This window comes from Petromyzon marinus, chromosome 3, assembly GCF_048934315.1.
Source record: "Petromyzon marinus isolate PM22_M1 ecotype Great Lakes invasive population chromosome 3, UKy_Petmar_22M1.pri1.0, whole genome shotgun sequence".
NCBI classification, from domain to species: domain Eukaryota; kingdom Metazoa; phylum Chordata; class Hyperoartia; order Petromyzontiformes; family Petromyzontidae; genus Petromyzon; species Petromyzon marinus.
Window position 1 is genome coordinate 3,818,907 of NC_133669.1, and position 16,721 is coordinate 3,835,627.

Sequence of the window (16,721 nt, forward strand, 5' to 3'; positions counted from 1 at the left end):
TCATAATGGTTCTGCCTCCCCTCTGCTATTTTATCTTTTTCTGTCACAGAGACAAGAGCGTTTTGCTGACAAGACGTCGCTGTTGGAGGCAGAGAAGAGGGTAAGGTCTTTGCTTTCGCTCAGGTGCTGCTCCGTGTGAAAGCAGTGCACTAACTTATTTAGGAGGCTGTAAAGAAAAGCGAACGGATAAACTCGGTTTGTGCTCTTGTAAATAACGGAACGGCAGGCCCGCACGCGCCTCCCATTAAATTGACCGACGGGGTCTTCGCTCAATATTGGGGTCGTCGTCGTGAAAAAGTTATTTAAAGGAAAGTGGTTTCCAGAAGGAGAAGGTCACTGCGTGGATTGAGGGGGCCACTCGTTGTATGGATTCGCCATCCCCGACAGCAATAGCTATCGGTCGCTGGGCACGGCCAATTATTTCAATTGTACTATTTTCTTAAAAGTCTGTCTCCTTCCTTTCAGGAAGGCTGAACCCCCCCGCCCCCCCCCCAAAAAAAACACGTTTTAGATAAATACATAGTCCGTGCGTTATTCTATATACAATTTTATTTTAAAATGCCAAAGGTCACTCGCTTCATATTTGCACACTCGTGTTATTTCTCCCATTCACGTTATTACAACAGCAATGTAATGCGCCGCCACTGGAGTGCTATCGTACTTTCAAATAAGTGTTGGACAGCCCGTGGCGCACTGAGCTGTTTTTTTTCCCCCAATGTAAATTCCTCGCTGCTTTGGGTGGGGGGGGGAGTCCCAGCCTCTCCACTGGATGACCACTTTTGACAACCCATAATGTTGGCACTCACTTTATGAGGATTTTAAAACAACAAATTGGTACTCAATGCATTGGAAAATATAAAACAATATTTTTATTAATAAAAATATAAAACAATATTTTTATTAATAAAAATATAAAACAATATTGGTTTATATTTTTATTATTTTATTGTTTCTCTTCTACGTGACTTTTACCGAAAGAACCAAGAATAAGCACCACCACCCTGTGCGCATTTGAGAATGGAGGCGCTTTTTTATTGTTTTAACAAAGGATGCAGTTTTTGTTGAACGGCCTCCACGAATTGATGTCCTCTGTTCGTTAAACCAGGAAAAAAGAGCCCTGGAGAGAAAAGTTTCAGAGATGGAGGAGGAGATGAAGGTACCCCCCGTTAATTAACTATTATATTTATCTGCGCATCGATGTTCATCTGAACATTTCTGTGCTTCCACACTTAGCCCTTTGTTTTCCCATTATCTACCCCCTCCGCCCCTCCCATCTCCTTCACCCCCATACCACACTCTGTTGCTATTTGTCTATTACGGGCACCCTTTTAAATTGGCGTACTTTGTAACTACGATCACGACCTCATGTTGTTCTCTTTGCTTTCCACCCCCCCCCCCGCACCTGTTCCCTGCAACGCTCACGAATCGCTCTCCACACCCCGGCCCATCCCTGCGCTGGCCCACGCTCCACTCGCACGATGAGGACCCTTGCGTTCCTCGACGTTGCTCGCCAATGTCTCGTCGCATCCTTCTCCTCTTCCCCCGCCCCTCCACCTCTAAATGCTTCCGTCTGTTGGTCCCTCCATGTGGGGTGTTGCTCCTCAATGCTACATGTCCTCCTCCTCCTCCTCCAACCCGATCAATGCTCATCTGTGACTGTTCCCACCACCGCTCTGCTTCCCTCTTCATACATGCCTCGTTTTATTTGCCTCTCTGTTTATGCAATTCCCCCTTCGTGTACTTGTATTTGTCTTTTCGTCCTTCTGTGGCGCACCCCTGGCTTTGCTTGCCTCCGCTCGGTGTCTCATTGGTGGTTGTGCGCAAATGTGTATTTGTGTGGCTGGTGTTATGGGGATGTGTGCGTGCGTGTGTGTGGTGGATGCCACGTCTCCATGTTATGTTTTTTGTGTGTGCACGCTTGTGTGTATGTTTACACGCATACATCTGCGTTTGTGTACGCAAGTGCTTTTGCTTATTTGTGTGTGCGTACTCATGCTTGTGCGTGCGTGTGGGTGCACGTGCATATGTTGCTGTGTACCGGCATGCATGCATGTTTTGGGGTCGTGCATACGTGTACGCGTGTACGTATGTATGTGCGAGCGCATGCTTGTGCGTGTGTGTACGTGCTTGTGCATGTGAGTGCATGTGCAAACGTGGCTGTGTACGCATTCGTGCGCCTCTATAACGTGTGCGTGCCTGCCAACGTTTGTGTATGTGTGCGTGTTCCTGCTTGCGTGTGTCTGCGTGCGTGCGCATGCTTCCGCGCCGTATCCTTTGTCGTGGCTGCGTCGCTTGGCACACTGTTCCCCGTCTTGTCTCCCCCTGTGTCGACGGTGGGGCGGGCGGTTGACCCGGGCAGCCTCTGGAGCAGGTAATGCAGCAGGTGCGGGCTCTGAGGCAGCTCAACGAGCGGCTGCTGGCCGCGAACAAGGCCCTGACGCGGGCCGTGGCGAATCTGTCGGGCTCCTGGGGCCCGACAGCCGCAGCAGCGGCAGCCGCGGCAGCTCTACCCCGTAGACCTCTAGCCACCCCCCCTGTCCCCTGTCCCCTGCCCCCCCACTCCTCCTCCCGACTAAGGCAGGTGTCTTGCATCAATTCCTCAAGCCGAAGGGATGAGTTAAACTCCACTTTGGTTTGCAAAAAAAGCGAGCCGGGGTTAGGTGCTCTTATTTGCCAGAATGTCCGTGCCGAATTTGGGCGGCTCCCGTTTTTCCGCGAATCGCACGCAAGGCTCGAGCCTTCAAATGCCACTGTGCCAAAGAGGGCCACCCTCGTGGGCGTGCACCGTAGAACGACGTCTTTGTTTCATTGTTTCGCGTACGCCCACTGTTTCTCAACTGTTTACTGGGATCGTTACGAATGGAAACTTTACGAAAGATAAACTGTGGATGGAGCGCCGTAATTTGTATGCGCAGTACTGGAAACCGCAAACTGAATATCCAGTTTAGTTATCGCATATTTCCACCTATCCACAGTCATAACCTTATCTCTCTAGCTTAAATGAATGGTGTAACATTCCTGAGTTGAGTTTTTATTGCAGTGTTGAAATGTGTTTTATTCCATGTTTAATAGTGCCAACTTCATTGTGTTGTGCAACACATTTGCACTTTCCTTAACCATTAATCTCAACGACTGTCCTTGTCCACGTACAATGAATTGAGAGGCTGGGAGGCCCAGCTCGCACCCACACCCGTCTTGCCTGGGCTTCCCGGCCCAGGGAACCCAGGGAAAGATCGAGGCAAAGAATGGCACGACCTCAACCTGGAAATAAAAGCATGTAGGAATTGAAGATATGAAATGAAGGCATACATAATAATGAATCAGAAAAATAAGATAAATGTTTCTCGATGAACATAGATTAATCCAATTCCTTTTCAAATATTTCCTCAGCTATATTGGGCCAGGCTGACATGGCCACATGACCCCATCCAGCCGGAGTGCACAAGGAATGTGCACTCTTGACGTACATTTTAGATCAGTAAATAAGACTCGGTTTTTGTTCCTAGATGAAGACTATTTGCTGTCATATTTAAGACCGACTCTGTGACTGCAACATCGGTTTGAAGGCATGCCCCACGTGGGTCAGATATGAAGTCTGGGAAAACCAATTTTGCAAACTAATCTGGAGTGAAATTCATCCCTTGTCTCCAATTGTTCTGTATTTTTTTACCCCCCCCTCCCCCTTGTTTCCTCCCTTTTCCCTTCCTGCTGCTGAATTCCCCCAAGTCCAATGTGTTCGGTCCTGAACGGAACGGCTTCACCGCCGTTGGACCGTGTGCAGTGGGGGGTGGGGGGCGGGGGGATCCGTTTACACCCCCACTTTGATCAGCAGAAATTAGTTGGTGGGGCCAGCAGGTGTTACTAAGCCAACTCCATTCCCACGTGGAGCGGTGTCTGCATTTACCTCTCCCCGGCTGCGTTTGGCTAATCCCAGTTGACACAAATTTCGCCAAGCTCGATGTGATTGACGGAAGAAAAATTATTTTAAAAAACGAGAAACTTCCCCGCCGCCTATCGTGCGGGGGTGGGACCTCTTAACAGGTGCACACACTCCGCTTCAGAGTGTCCCTTCTCCCCCGACTGCCATATGAAAAAACAAAGATTTAGCACTTGGGTTAATCCAGATTTTCATCGGCGATCACGCAGCATGCTCCTTTCCTCGCAAAGGTTTTTGTGCAAGCGGTGTTTCTGTATTCACTTGTACACATGTGCACGCATGTTAGAAAAAGTGTTAGTTACCAGTTCGTAATGTTCATGTTGATCATATGTCATGGACCATTGTCAGTCGCATGTAGGATATGGGGTGGAAAAGTTGGTCTCCCCATCCGTGTTCAGCCTTTGATAGAAATTCGACTTGATAGAATGATGGTGGAGGGGTCACCTGGTGTGGCTGGGGGCTCCCCCCAGTCCCCTCCCACCCGTCACCATTAATAATGATTCCAGTTCATAGGTTTTGAGTTGGATTAACGCAAGTACTACATCCCTGGGGGGGGCAGTGTTTGCATTATCCCTTAACTCATGACAACACTAGACTTTCAACTAAATCAAGGAAACCTCGACATTGTTAGTCTTAAATTTCCCCACAATTGCAGGAGGCTTAAGTAGGCAATAATGAGCTGAGGTGGTGGGTTGGACAATCACGTTTCCAGCTTATTCGAAGCCTGAAATTCCGTATACCCATCTTAATATAACCAAGTATAAATCAGCTTTTTTGAAGCAGTGGTGACAGTGAAGGAGAGAGAAATGACAATTATTACCGCTTTGGTTATTTCATTTCATTTTCAATATCGGGCTATCTATCCAGGGCTCGTAAAATACCATTGTGGGAAGTCAACGGGAGCTGACTATCCCTCCACCATTGGAATGTATAATTTCCATCGCTGTCTTGGAGCGACCAACAATGATAGTTTAAACAGGCAGATATTTTAACTCTATTGTAGTAATAATCAGCACGCAGGCTCGAATTTTATGCAGTCCATGTGCCTTTTGGTCGTTAGCGAGGCCTTTCCTCCAGGGGCTCCACTGTAAGGTGTAATTTGGTTTCATTTTGTTAAGTAAAAGTTGGTGCTAAATCGACCTATTGGCAGTACCTGATGTAGCCACATGGGAAATTGGTTGCCGGTACATACTGCTGATCAAAGCTGCGTGTGATTAACCTTGTGTGGTTCTTCTGGGTGTCTTTTAAATGATGAATGAACATCGTGGACTTATTCTTTGTTCTTTCGGTGTTTTCGAGTGTAATTTTTGCAGTTTTTTTGGTTTGTATTTACACAAGTGTTTTGTCACCTGTTAACTTTCCAGAGTCTCCGGTACAAAACTGCAGATTACAATGATGTAAACACGTCCAACACTATTATTGAGGCAACTGTTGTGTGGCACGTGCTTGGCCTTTGCAGCACGATGACGGTGCAAAGCCGCGTTGCTAATGCCTCGCTTAAAGTTGCTAATGCCTCGCTTAAAGTAATCTTTGTTGTTGTGTGTCCCCGTTTGATCCCACCCGTCCGAGCGCCACTCACGTCGTGGGCTTGCCGAGGCAAAAAACATTTCTTCCGGAATTCTTTCGTCGAGTGCCTGAAAGCTTTTTTCTGAGCACAAATGTTGACACAAAAAAACCAATTGGTGATTTGAGCGCCTTCAAAGGGATGAAAACGTCCCAGTTTCAATTCCAAGCGGCCACGTTTTTCTTTTTGTAACTTGGACGTGCAGTTTTTTTTGTTCGTAAAATTTTTATTGCGTTTTATGCCTTGAACTCGGAACTTTTCTACGCACTGACATTTCTCAATTCTTTTGTCTTGTCGCTGTGTTTTATTTTTCGCCCGCCGTGCAGGGTCTCGGAGACCTGAGGGCTGACAACCAGAGACTGAAGGACGAGAACGCTGCGCTGATTAGGGTGATTAGCAAGCTGTCCAAATAGCAGCGATCCGCTCCCCCGCCCCAGTCGTCCCAGTCGCCCGCCCTCACGCAGGGGGGAGGGGGTGGAGAGAGCCGCAAGCCGGACGATGAAGCACATCCGTGAACCCGTCCGCTGGCTGTTCCCGGCGCTGGTGGACATCGTACTCCACTGACCACCACTACTACTTACCCTCCCCCACTTCCCCCCACCCTGGCTCAGAGACTTGACGTGGACGCACGTCCTGGATGCCACTCTGCACTGCCAATTGCGAAGGCGGTAGAATCTGCCGCACCGAAGACGGTTGGGGGGGGAGGTGGCGACAGTCCATGCTGGTTAATGCAGCCGCATGCGCGTGCATGCGTACGATTAGCCTTACAAGAAACCACGTTGTGTTGCCGAGTGTGCGCGGTGTTGACCGAGTGATTGGGATGGGGGAGAGACGGAGAGAGGGGGGGGGGTCATCGCGGTCTGAGACTGCAATTGCTTTTTCCTTTGCAGGCGTTTGTGTGTGTGCTCTGTGTAGCCGCTGGGGGGGGGGAGGGGGGTACATGTGATTTGTGTTTCTCAGCTTGTGGCGTTAAAGGTCGGGAGAGAGAGGGAAGTGGAGAGAGGGAAGGGGACAGGAAAGGGGCTGCGTGTGCCATTCCGTTCATTTTACCATTATTCTTATCACTATTGATATTTTATTTGTTTTAATATTATTCCCAAATCCCGTTCCATTGAGTACACAGTTCGTTTTGTGTTGTCCCATCTATGGTCACTTGTTTGTTTAAGGGCAATGAGCAAACGAACGAAACAGCTTTATTACAGCATCGCGTATTCAGGCTTGCACGGTTGCTCCCAAATCACCTTTGGCATTGAACCACTATCTACTCACCCGTGCACCCCCCCCCCCTTCCCGAGAGAGGAGGTCACGACACTGTGTATGTTACCCAACCAAGTGTGTACTCGTACGGTCAGGTTAAGGAGGTGGCCGGGGGCATTTCTCTATGGCTCCGTGTGAGAATGTCCGCCAAGCCAACTCCTGTGTAAAGCTCACATTTGCGCGCACAGCCACTTGGGCTGGGTGACCAGAGATCGTTACGGTCTGAGCACCTCCTTGCTCAAAAGAGCATTAGTTGACACGTAACTCCCCTTGGTGGCCCTGTTTGGACTGGGGGAAATTCGACGTGACCATTATTCAGATTTGTCCTATAGGAGGATGTGACCACTGTTGACTTCCCACAAAAGGTGGTACCTGTTTTAATTCTTATCGACTCTAGGGGAATGATGGGACCGAGTCTCAACTGACGATCTGGATTTGAGTTTTGCGACTTTCCCATTGCAGGTTGAGCGTGCCCGCGGCACGTTGCCACTCGGTCGGGCACGACGGTGTGAGGGTTCAATAAATTAACAAAAAATCTGCTCGGCTGAGTGTGAACGAGAGTATCCCCGAGGCCTCTCGCCTAAAGCCCCCAGCTTGCAAGCGTTACATTTGCTACGTTATTTTAATGCTCATGTTATATATTTTTTGTTGACTTGAAATAAAAGGCATGTAACAGTATATCCTTCAGATTGCCATGCTAACGCAGTCAGTGCATTGACCTCTTATGTCCACCAATACATTTCTAAAGGGCAAAAGGGCTTTGACATCGGTGACCCGGCAACAAAATGCGCTTGCGCGTCCATGGGCAACTTTAGGAAATGCATGCACCAGTTGAGCCAGATTAGGCAGAAGAAAACCACGGTTTTTTAAAATTAAGAAACCCAGATTTATACATGTGTTGTCACACATGAAGTTTGAACCACATTTCCACAGCAGCCTCTTTGCAGACCTCATTAGCTGTTAGTTTGGTTTTGGTTTATTTTTTGTATCTAATCTTTCCCAAAACATGTTGGGCCTGATTCATGGGTTGGTTGAAACTGCTGTCCTGGCTACTTTTCCAACAAACAATGACAAACTGTCTTTTTTACCTTCGGTGTACGAGACGAGAGGGGGAGGGGGGGGCCTCAGTGTATGTGTCTGCAGAAAATAACTTTCCACCAACATTTGGTGGGAACAATGCAAACGCCAATTTTTGTTGTTGCATGTTTGACAATCTTCCAATATAAATTGGAGAATCTGCTAAAAAAAAATTGGCTGCTGACAGATGGAGCCCAAGGCATTAAGTCAGTCTGTGTGGTACATTGCATTCGGTGAGAAAAAAAAGAGATTGTCGGCCTTACGGTGCAAACAAGCTGTGTGAATGCATTGCTCTTAACACTGGTATTATTAAATTGGTGTGACTGAACTGTTCATGTCGGCTAAGTTCAGTTCTCAAGACGGGCAATAGATGGGGTCTGCTACGCAACATTATTGCCTGGGCATGCTATCCATCACTTGTTAAAAGTGAACATTAGCCACGTGATGTTTAGTAAAACAAATATTTTGAAGTTTGTGATTGCCTTCAGAAAGTTAAATTTTTTGGAAAAATTCCTGGCCAACAAAATAGGATTTTTTATTGCATTATTCATGGATAAATTATCTGCATGGGTAGCGCTTCGACTATTTGGTAGATTACAAATCCCAAATAGGGATTAACACATCCCATCATCCCTCTGGTTATTAAAACGCATACCTGGGGGAAGTCGAACAGTGGTCGTGCTTAGTGTCGGCTCTCCAATATCGAGTGAAATGTGGAGCTTCCACGGCGTCACCGGGTGGTCATAGTCCGCAGGGTCATTGCAGCTGATGCTGTCCACAACCCAACCGTCGCATCCTAACGCATCCCAAAAACGTGGCGGTCAACAACTGCCCTTAATTTTTTTTTTATCTGTCCTTAGCTCCTCGTCTTGGTTGTAGATCTATGGGTGCCCGCTCCACAGATGGTCTGGCACAATGCCAAGGCGTGTTTTGAGAAGGGAGTCTTTAAAATGTAACGTGATGGTACCAAACGTTTTGTTTGCCACTGTTTGTTAAAAGGAAGGGTCTTGAAAAACACAGACGTAGCCCGTGCGTGCAGAGGCACATGTGATGTCATGGTGGTAACTCGTGGATGTTGCTATGTAAACTTGTAGCTACAAGCGCGCGCACCCCTTCATGTTATATAACGGTCTCCCTGCTCCAACTGTTGCTTGAGGCGGTGCTCATCTGCTCAGGCCGCCCTAAGCCATTGGTGGAATTTCCTTGTGACCATATTGGGAGCGAGACTGGACCCCACCACCCCCTGTTGACTAAGCACAAGGGGAACTTTTCTCGAGCGACCCACAGGGACGATGATGGGTCGCATGAACCCCTGCACGGAACTAGAACTTAGAACCCTCCAATCGGGCGTCAAAAGCTCTCCGACCAGTCACGGCTGACCAAATTTATACATTGACTTCACGGCTGAAATTTCAATAAGCATGAGCATAACATAACCGTTATTAATGCAGTTTACAGCAACTTAATGATCCTATACAATAATGCGCAATTGGGTAAAAAAAACCTCTCAAAAGTAATGTTTCAAGTCATGTTTCTGCAATTTTGAAAAATCATAAACACACTGAACCGTGTCACCAGAGTGATTTTGATCATTCTTACCAGGGCTCTTGAATAGAGGTCACTTGCCAGATGCACAACCATAGCCTTATCGCTGTCCTAAAATAAATTTCCCACTCCCACCAAGTTTAGGGGCAGTCACAATTCACCCATGAATGCCCTCTTCGTTTTTATTATATTTTCTTTTCTACGTTTTGAAATTGTCTACCCAACACTGCGCGTGTTTCGCTATCTCTATATATTAGCCTCGCTTCCCACACGACGTGTCAAAACAGTACTCCCAGTACGTGCAAAGCATTTTGTACGCGTATTAAGAATAATGATACATTAAGAGTCAAACGCTTGGAGTATTTTATACATACTGACTAGATGTCCACATTGAGTTGAGGAAGTGAAAAAAACTACTTTTAAAAACAATAATATAAAAAATCACGTAATAAAAATAAGTAAGGCTTTGTTTTTGAAAAGCAAAAAATTAATAATCATGCACACTGTATTGGACTGTTAATAATACACCGTTGGAGTCTACGCGTGTACAATGCCATGCTTTGCGAGAGACGCCCAGCATGTCTACCTGTATATGTACGTACGTTTTGTATGTATATGTATGTAACGTGCTTGTGCAGCCCAGATAAGGGATGCGGCGGCCCCCTGATGTGTATGGTTAATGGCGTGAGAGTGGTTTAATTGATGATGTGGTTTGAACGTCTGGGAGGGGTCACAGCTGTAAGCACTCACGGACAAGAGTTCAGTTAATCCATCACAGTTTTTAACGGAACTGTATACTATTTTGTCACATAATTTTAAACAATAAAAAAAACATTTTAAAAATGTACGTTGGCTTTCTGTGGCCTTTGTGTAAGCACGAATATGTAATGTCCTCGAATTTTGGCAGCTGCCAAAATTCCAATGCACCTCCAGTGTGTGTCCTCGTTGGCACCCACAACCCAGGGTATTGGTATCCTGGGTAATCAAAGCATTTGCAGGAAGACAAGCCTTCAATCGAACTTCAGGCAGGGATGGAGTAACAAGGAACCGTGAATAGAACGTGGACACTTGGCCGGGTGCCACTGCGATTCGAGTGCTCAACACAAAATCAAAAGGTTGCGAGCTCAAATCCTGGGCGAGGCTCGTGCATCCCGGTGATAAGGGGCCGTCCATAAATGACGTCACGGGGGGGTGTCAGACATTTGTGACGATGTGTGACGAGGGGGAGGGGGTTTTGAGAAATGTGACGTCACATCAAATTGCGCAACTTTAAATAAATATAGACACGTTCTACTTAATTAAATATTTTTTAAAATAAATGTTTATTCTTCATCAGAGTGCAGCGCCACATTAAAAACGCATTACAATGACAATAGTTTAAAGCGATTTGAAGCATGTTTTATTTCTTTTGGGGGGGGGGGTGCAGAACTTTGTGACGTCATTTGAGGGGGGGGTCTGACTTTTGTGACGCCGTGTAACGAAGGGGGGGTCAAAAATCGTCCAAAATCGCGTGACGTCATTTATGGACGACCCCTAATGCCAGTGGACTGTTTTATCAAAAATGAAAGAATTTCCCTACAATTGGCAACTTAAATATTTGCCTGCTGATGCCATGATTTACCAACCAAGTTACCCTTTGCAGGCACTGGAAGTGCTGCATTAACGACAACAATGGCACAAATAAAGTTCACTTAAAATATATATATAAATTGTGACAATTGCAACAACGACTGTTGACCAATCAATGAACGCGCACGAAAAACGAAACTTTCCCGAAGGTTAAAATGCATTTTGGGTAATTTATAGGTGGCGAACCACTTTTCAGACCATAGAGGAGCGTCGTTCAGTGTTGTCTGACGTATCGAAGTGACAAGATCATTGTGTGACGAGATTATTCTGTGATGTTATCGTCTGAATCCGTTCCTTCGGACTGTGGCACTTGCGTGACTTTGGGAAGTTCATTACAGACAGGTTCAGGTTTCTTGACACGACTCCGATAGCACCGTTGAAATAAAATGGCGATACAATGAAAATAAACCCCATTACCAATGGGGACAATTCGCTTCGTATTTTAGTGAACATATGGCTGCACTGCCTGCCTGTACGTCACAAATCCCTTAAAAGCAAACCCTGTTAATCGATTCCACAGGTGCCAAATTGATATAACACGGCCCTGAAATGTTAGTACGAATAATCACACGCACTTGAAAAGCCGCAATAACAAACAAAAAAAAACCCAAATATAAATTATCTTCCATTACAATGGATACATTGGGCCGTGAACTCCCAACCTTCGATTCCCCACTTTTATGTTAAGGATGTGGTTCTACCAGAGTTTCAATGTTCAAGCACACGCACCTGCGGGTCACAACACTTCTGTTCCGACTATTTCCCTCGCATGGTCCGACTTTGGAATTCCCTGCTATCGCCTCTTTTCGCAAGTTCTTAACAGTAACCTTCACAGGTTCAAGAAACGCATTCACTCAGACATAGTACACCTTTAACAGAGCTGTTCGTCGCTGTACGTTTTGGAACTTTGGTCCTCTGCTCAGCAACCATCATTAAAGTCACGTAGGGAAATAATAAAATAATAATATATTTTTCTTATTATGTTTTATTTTTATTATTTTATTGTTTCCATTCTGCGTGACTTTACCGAAAGAACCAAGAAGATGAATCCCTGCAGTCACGAAAGCTTTAAATCGAAAATTTTAAAAAAGGAGCTTGCATAACTGGATTTGTGTCCTAGGCTGTCGAACATTTGAAACAAAAAAAGATGTTAAAGTGACGGTCCAAGTGTGCTGTTATAGCAATGTAGTGATGATCTAAGTACATCCACAGATATAAAATTAAAGGAGTGACATCACGAGAATGTCATTACGATGCACCTGACCATGATTTTGGTGTTAATAAAACAAGACCTACGTTTGCTTTGGGCTTGAGTCTCAACACCTTTGCACTGCTGGAGTCGAAAGTCGTGGTTAAGCGGTGCGGACTTTGTTGCTTCCTGCAAATTTTGTGCAATAATTTTCAACCCTCTGCTCATGGTTTGTTGGCTTTTCATTTGCGACACAGCTGTGCAACCCACTGAGAGCATTGGTGTAGTCGGTCGGTCATGGTCCATGCCAAGGCCGAATTCCCGCCCTCCCCTCTCTCCTGAGTGACTCGGCCTATGGATAAAGAAAACACAAATAAGATGTGATAATTATCTGTATTAAACGATATCTATATTAATCCACTATTCTCACTAAATATCACCGTACACCTAAAAATAAAGGTCACCCGTGTATTGAACATCTCCATGGCGTCCTTGTGACAACATTGCAGCGGATAAGCAGCGCATTCTGCAGCAACATTTCAAAAAAAGCAGCAAAGTTTGAAAGAAAAAGTTAGTGTGTTTGGCAGGGTTTACGAGCTTACTTTATTGTGTTTTTTTTGTGTTGCGCCAGATGTTAAATGGAGCAACACAGACACCAACTTTGTTGAAGGAAACATTTCATGAAAATGCGCACCGTTATACATTGGCTCAAGATCTTCTTCTAATCGGCGTGCCCGAGTTCCCAGGTTCTACAGCGAACCGCTGTGACACCAACTCCCCTGTACGAGAGGAATTCTGTTCCTCGAAGAGCAGGAGCACCGCAGAGTGAGCGGGCTAAACAAACACGTTTGTGTCTGCTTCCTTGAGAAAGAACAAGCAGAGGAAGTTTACGTGGTTGGTGGTGGTGGGGGGAGTTGGTTGGCCTTGGGCGAACCCAGTGGAAAGTGAATTAATTTGGGCTGTCATTTGAACAAAACAATGCAAGTTGTACTGGTAATTGTTCCTGTTCACGGTGGTTGTTGTTAACATGTTTGTGCATTACTGGACGAAATCTTGACAAGAAAATCAATGACTCCGTTGGAACTGTAGACACGGCCTATAATTCTACGGGGATGCGTTTGTGGGATGACTTGTGCCGAGTTGGGGGACGAGGAGGAGGAGGAAGTTGAAAGTGTGAATGGGGGCATTGCGGGTGGTGGTGAGTGGAGGACCCACAGAGTGATGGGGGATAAGAGAAGTTTAATTCGGATCAAGGTCACCACCGTGTGCCTTGCAGTGCAATACTGCGCACAAAGTGTTCTATGGTTAAGTAATAAAAAAAATATTATCTTTATTTTCCCCACTCAAAGGAGCAATGAGGCGGCGCTTGGTGGAAATGTCGAGTGTTGGGGCCAAGTCTCTGCCCGGGTTTGACCGCTGCTTTGTTGAACTTTCCACAAAGTGGCACAAATGACGCAATTTAATCATTCCGTGAGGTCTGATGGGCTTATTTGACCCCCGACCGGGTTGTGAACTCGGGTTTTGAGTCGAGCCCTCTGAAGTCGCAAAGGTTTAATCGACAAGTGGAACACTCGACCGAAATTGTGAATGCGGTGGAGCGCATTGATTAGGACACCGCACTTATGAAACCAGTGACCCGGGTTTGATTCATGGCCACAGGGCTCACGTGAGTGATGAAGCATTGCCGCTCGTGGTGCTCCCTGTTCACCAAACCACACTCGCTGGTGAAGGGGCCGGGGGGGTGAAATCGTGAAGTCAAGTGACCCCTATGACCGACATGGTGGTGTTGAGACATTCCTCCAGCGTTATATTGAAAAGCGGCTGCAAGTAATCATTATTATTATACTGCGTTCAATTGTAATGCATGACTCTCGTGATTTATCTCGGAAAGACAATTACTTAAAGACAATTACTTCGACTCACTTTGTTCGCGGTGAGCCCCTTGCTGCACTTTATCGCTCATCTGTCTTATGTTGCACCCGTGGCGATGTTAAATTCACCTTGTGAATGATTGTTCTGTTACTTGAGTTATTTGTTTAAAAGTTTTATTTTACATTATTAATCTTATTATTTTGACCGTCGCCTGCGTTGATCACGTGTGCGTTTCAGTTTGTTTTAAATCTAAGAACGAGAGAAGAGTGCCGCCTAGTGAGGGAAGTGCGTAAGTGGATAGGGAGCGGGTGACGGGTGCCTCGTTGAAGTTGGCAGGCGTAGTTTTTTACTTATTTTATTTCACCAGGTAAGCCCCACTGAGCGATAGAGTAGAGCTCTTTTTCAAAAGCTACCTGGCTCTCACAAATGACAGCCCAGCGAAGTGGCTTATCATCATGTAGGAAATGTATAGTGGCCAAACACTCTAAACGCGTGTTGTTGATTCTACATGTGGAGGGGCAAAACCGGAGGACCCGGTAAAAAGTTCACGCGATGACGGGGAGAACATGCAAACTCAAAATATCCAGCAGGCGTCAGGGTCGGGATCGACCCCACCACCTTCTGTGCACCAGACGAGGCAGATAACACCGCCACGTGGCGTCAATAGGAAAAGGATCAGAAATAAGGACATTGGCAATAATGGATTGACAATGTTATAAGTGCATAAGGATTGGGAAGAAGCATAGCTAGATGCACGTGGATATATTGAGAGACAGACATACTTTCGATCCGAGAACACACGGGTATCATCGTGACTGTTATGAAAAGTAAGTAGGAGTGGGCAGAAGACGTTCATGGCTGATGGTCGAGACCAACAACAGAGTATCAGCTAAAGGAGGGAACATGCCGAAGGGGACGTCGACCAGCAGATTAAGCGATGAAATCAGCAATGTTTGCAAGGTGCCAGATGGATTGTTACATTGCAGAAACAGATGGAAATGGCCCTGGAAAAAACCTTCATCCATCCAACAGCGGATTGGTTATAACTCATGATGGTGATGGGTACGAGTGGGTGAGAAGGCAAATGGGTAGATATGTGGGTAGATAGGCGGGGAGTAGCTAGGTGGTGCGTGTGTGTGTGTACGTGGGTTCATCCACCGATGGATGAAAGCCTCTCAACGCCAAGGCAGTCACGTGTGCCCGGAAATCGGACCAGGACTGCCAGGTTCATACCACAACATGCTCACCGCTGCGCCACCGCGCGACCCCGAGATATAAAATACAAAGTACGTTAATATTAAAATGAATTAGAGTCAAAGTTTATCACTGTTTAAAGAACGAGTACACCCTCACGCTCTGGGTGAAGTTGAAATATGGAGAAAGGTGATGGAGACAACATAGACATCATCCAAAGGAGATGATCGCCCTATTCCGTGCAACACTGTCAGCATGGACAAAGAGAGATTTCCCAGACACCTCCTGTAAGGCGATATCGAAGGAAGCAGGACGAGAGGACGTCGAAGGAAAGTAAAAAAAATCGATCAATGCCATCATCAACGAAAGGTTCTCTGCCACTGTGACTCACAACTCCCAGACGTGGATCGGCTCGCCAGAGAGACAGTCGCAGTTGGAAGTTTGCCTTGAGGGGGCCGCCAGTGAATGCCGACATGTTGGTGTCAGCGAGGCTTTAAGTAATCAAGAGATTGTACGCATACCAAACAGACATTGCTCAATGCGAAAACATCCACGAGATTGATGTAAACTATAACAAACTCTTGCTTTGAAAACACATTATGTCCAAAGTCAATGTGCCTCCCTCCTCGAAGGAGCACTGGGGGGGGGGGGCAGCCCGCGTCTCCATTGACGCTGGAAGCTCTCGATCCACATTACACATTCTTATGGCGAGGGCCAGTCTCATCAGAAGACAACCGGAGTATTTATTTTACACAAGAGTGGTATTTATTGTATCGATCCCGCTGAGGGATGACAGGCTGAATACACAACCGACCGGCATTTGAGGCGCCGTGCCAGGAGTCTTCTGTCGTTTCCGATGTCGATCGTTGGGGAGGCACCTTCGGGATGACTCCGCCGGCCGTGCCACACCTCCAACACGATTTTAGTCGTCGCGTCACAGCTGATTGTCAGGGTTTCTCGAAGGCGGTCAGCCGACAACGCCTCCGACCGCCGTTGTAAGGCCGACAGAGGTCGGTCTTATTTACACTCACTTTGTTGTTGTTGTCGTTGTTGTATCCTCAAATCTTGTAACTCAATTTTAACCCACTTCCCAATGCGGTATCGACTGCAAACTTGGGTATACTTATGTCATACTGATGACAAGACTATATTATAGCATAAAAAATATATGTTTTAAAGCATTCTTTTTTTTATATGTTATTTTTCGGCTTGGGTCTTATTGTGCACGGTCAACTGACGTTGGCTGTAATTGGTCACGGTCCCCTTACGTTGTGGCAAGCTACGGGGTCACTTCCTGCGTGTTTAAAAAAAAAAGTTTTTTTAATATTACTTATTACTTTTCACTTCAACGCTTCTCTTTTCCCCCTTCCATTGCCCCCTGTAGAGAGGCTCGTTTCGAGCTGCTGCTGCTGCTCCCCACGACTTGCAGTGTGTCCTCGTTTGGGGTGGTGTTCAGG

General features: G+C 46.3%; 1 protein-coding gene across 13 annotated transcripts in view; it reads left to right on the forward strand.

Annotated features, from left to right (window-relative positions):
* The window catches only part of LOC116952022 (protein phosphatase 1 regulatory subunit 12A), a 108,431-nt gene extending 98,204 nt beyond the window's left edge, over nucleotides 1-10,227 (forward strand). For 12 of the 13 annotated variants that reach the window (XM_076072771.1, XM_076072778.1, XM_076072763.1 and 9 more), the window contains 4 exons: nucleotides 50-100; nucleotides 1,106-1,156; nucleotides 2,360-2,371; nucleotides 5,828-10,227. In XM_076072771.1, the coding sequence (XP_075928886.1) occupies nucleotides 50-100; nucleotides 1,106-1,156; nucleotides 2,360-2,371; nucleotides 5,828-5,914 (201 nt within the window). In that variant the 3' untranslated portion in view covers nucleotides 5,915-10,227. The remainder of the gene's footprint in view (nucleotides 1-49; nucleotides 101-1,105; nucleotides 1,157-2,359; nucleotides 2,372-5,827) is intronic. The other variant, XM_076072776.1, reaches the window with a different exon arrangement.
* The last annotated feature ends 6,494 nt before the right edge of the window (nucleotides 10,228-16,721 follow it).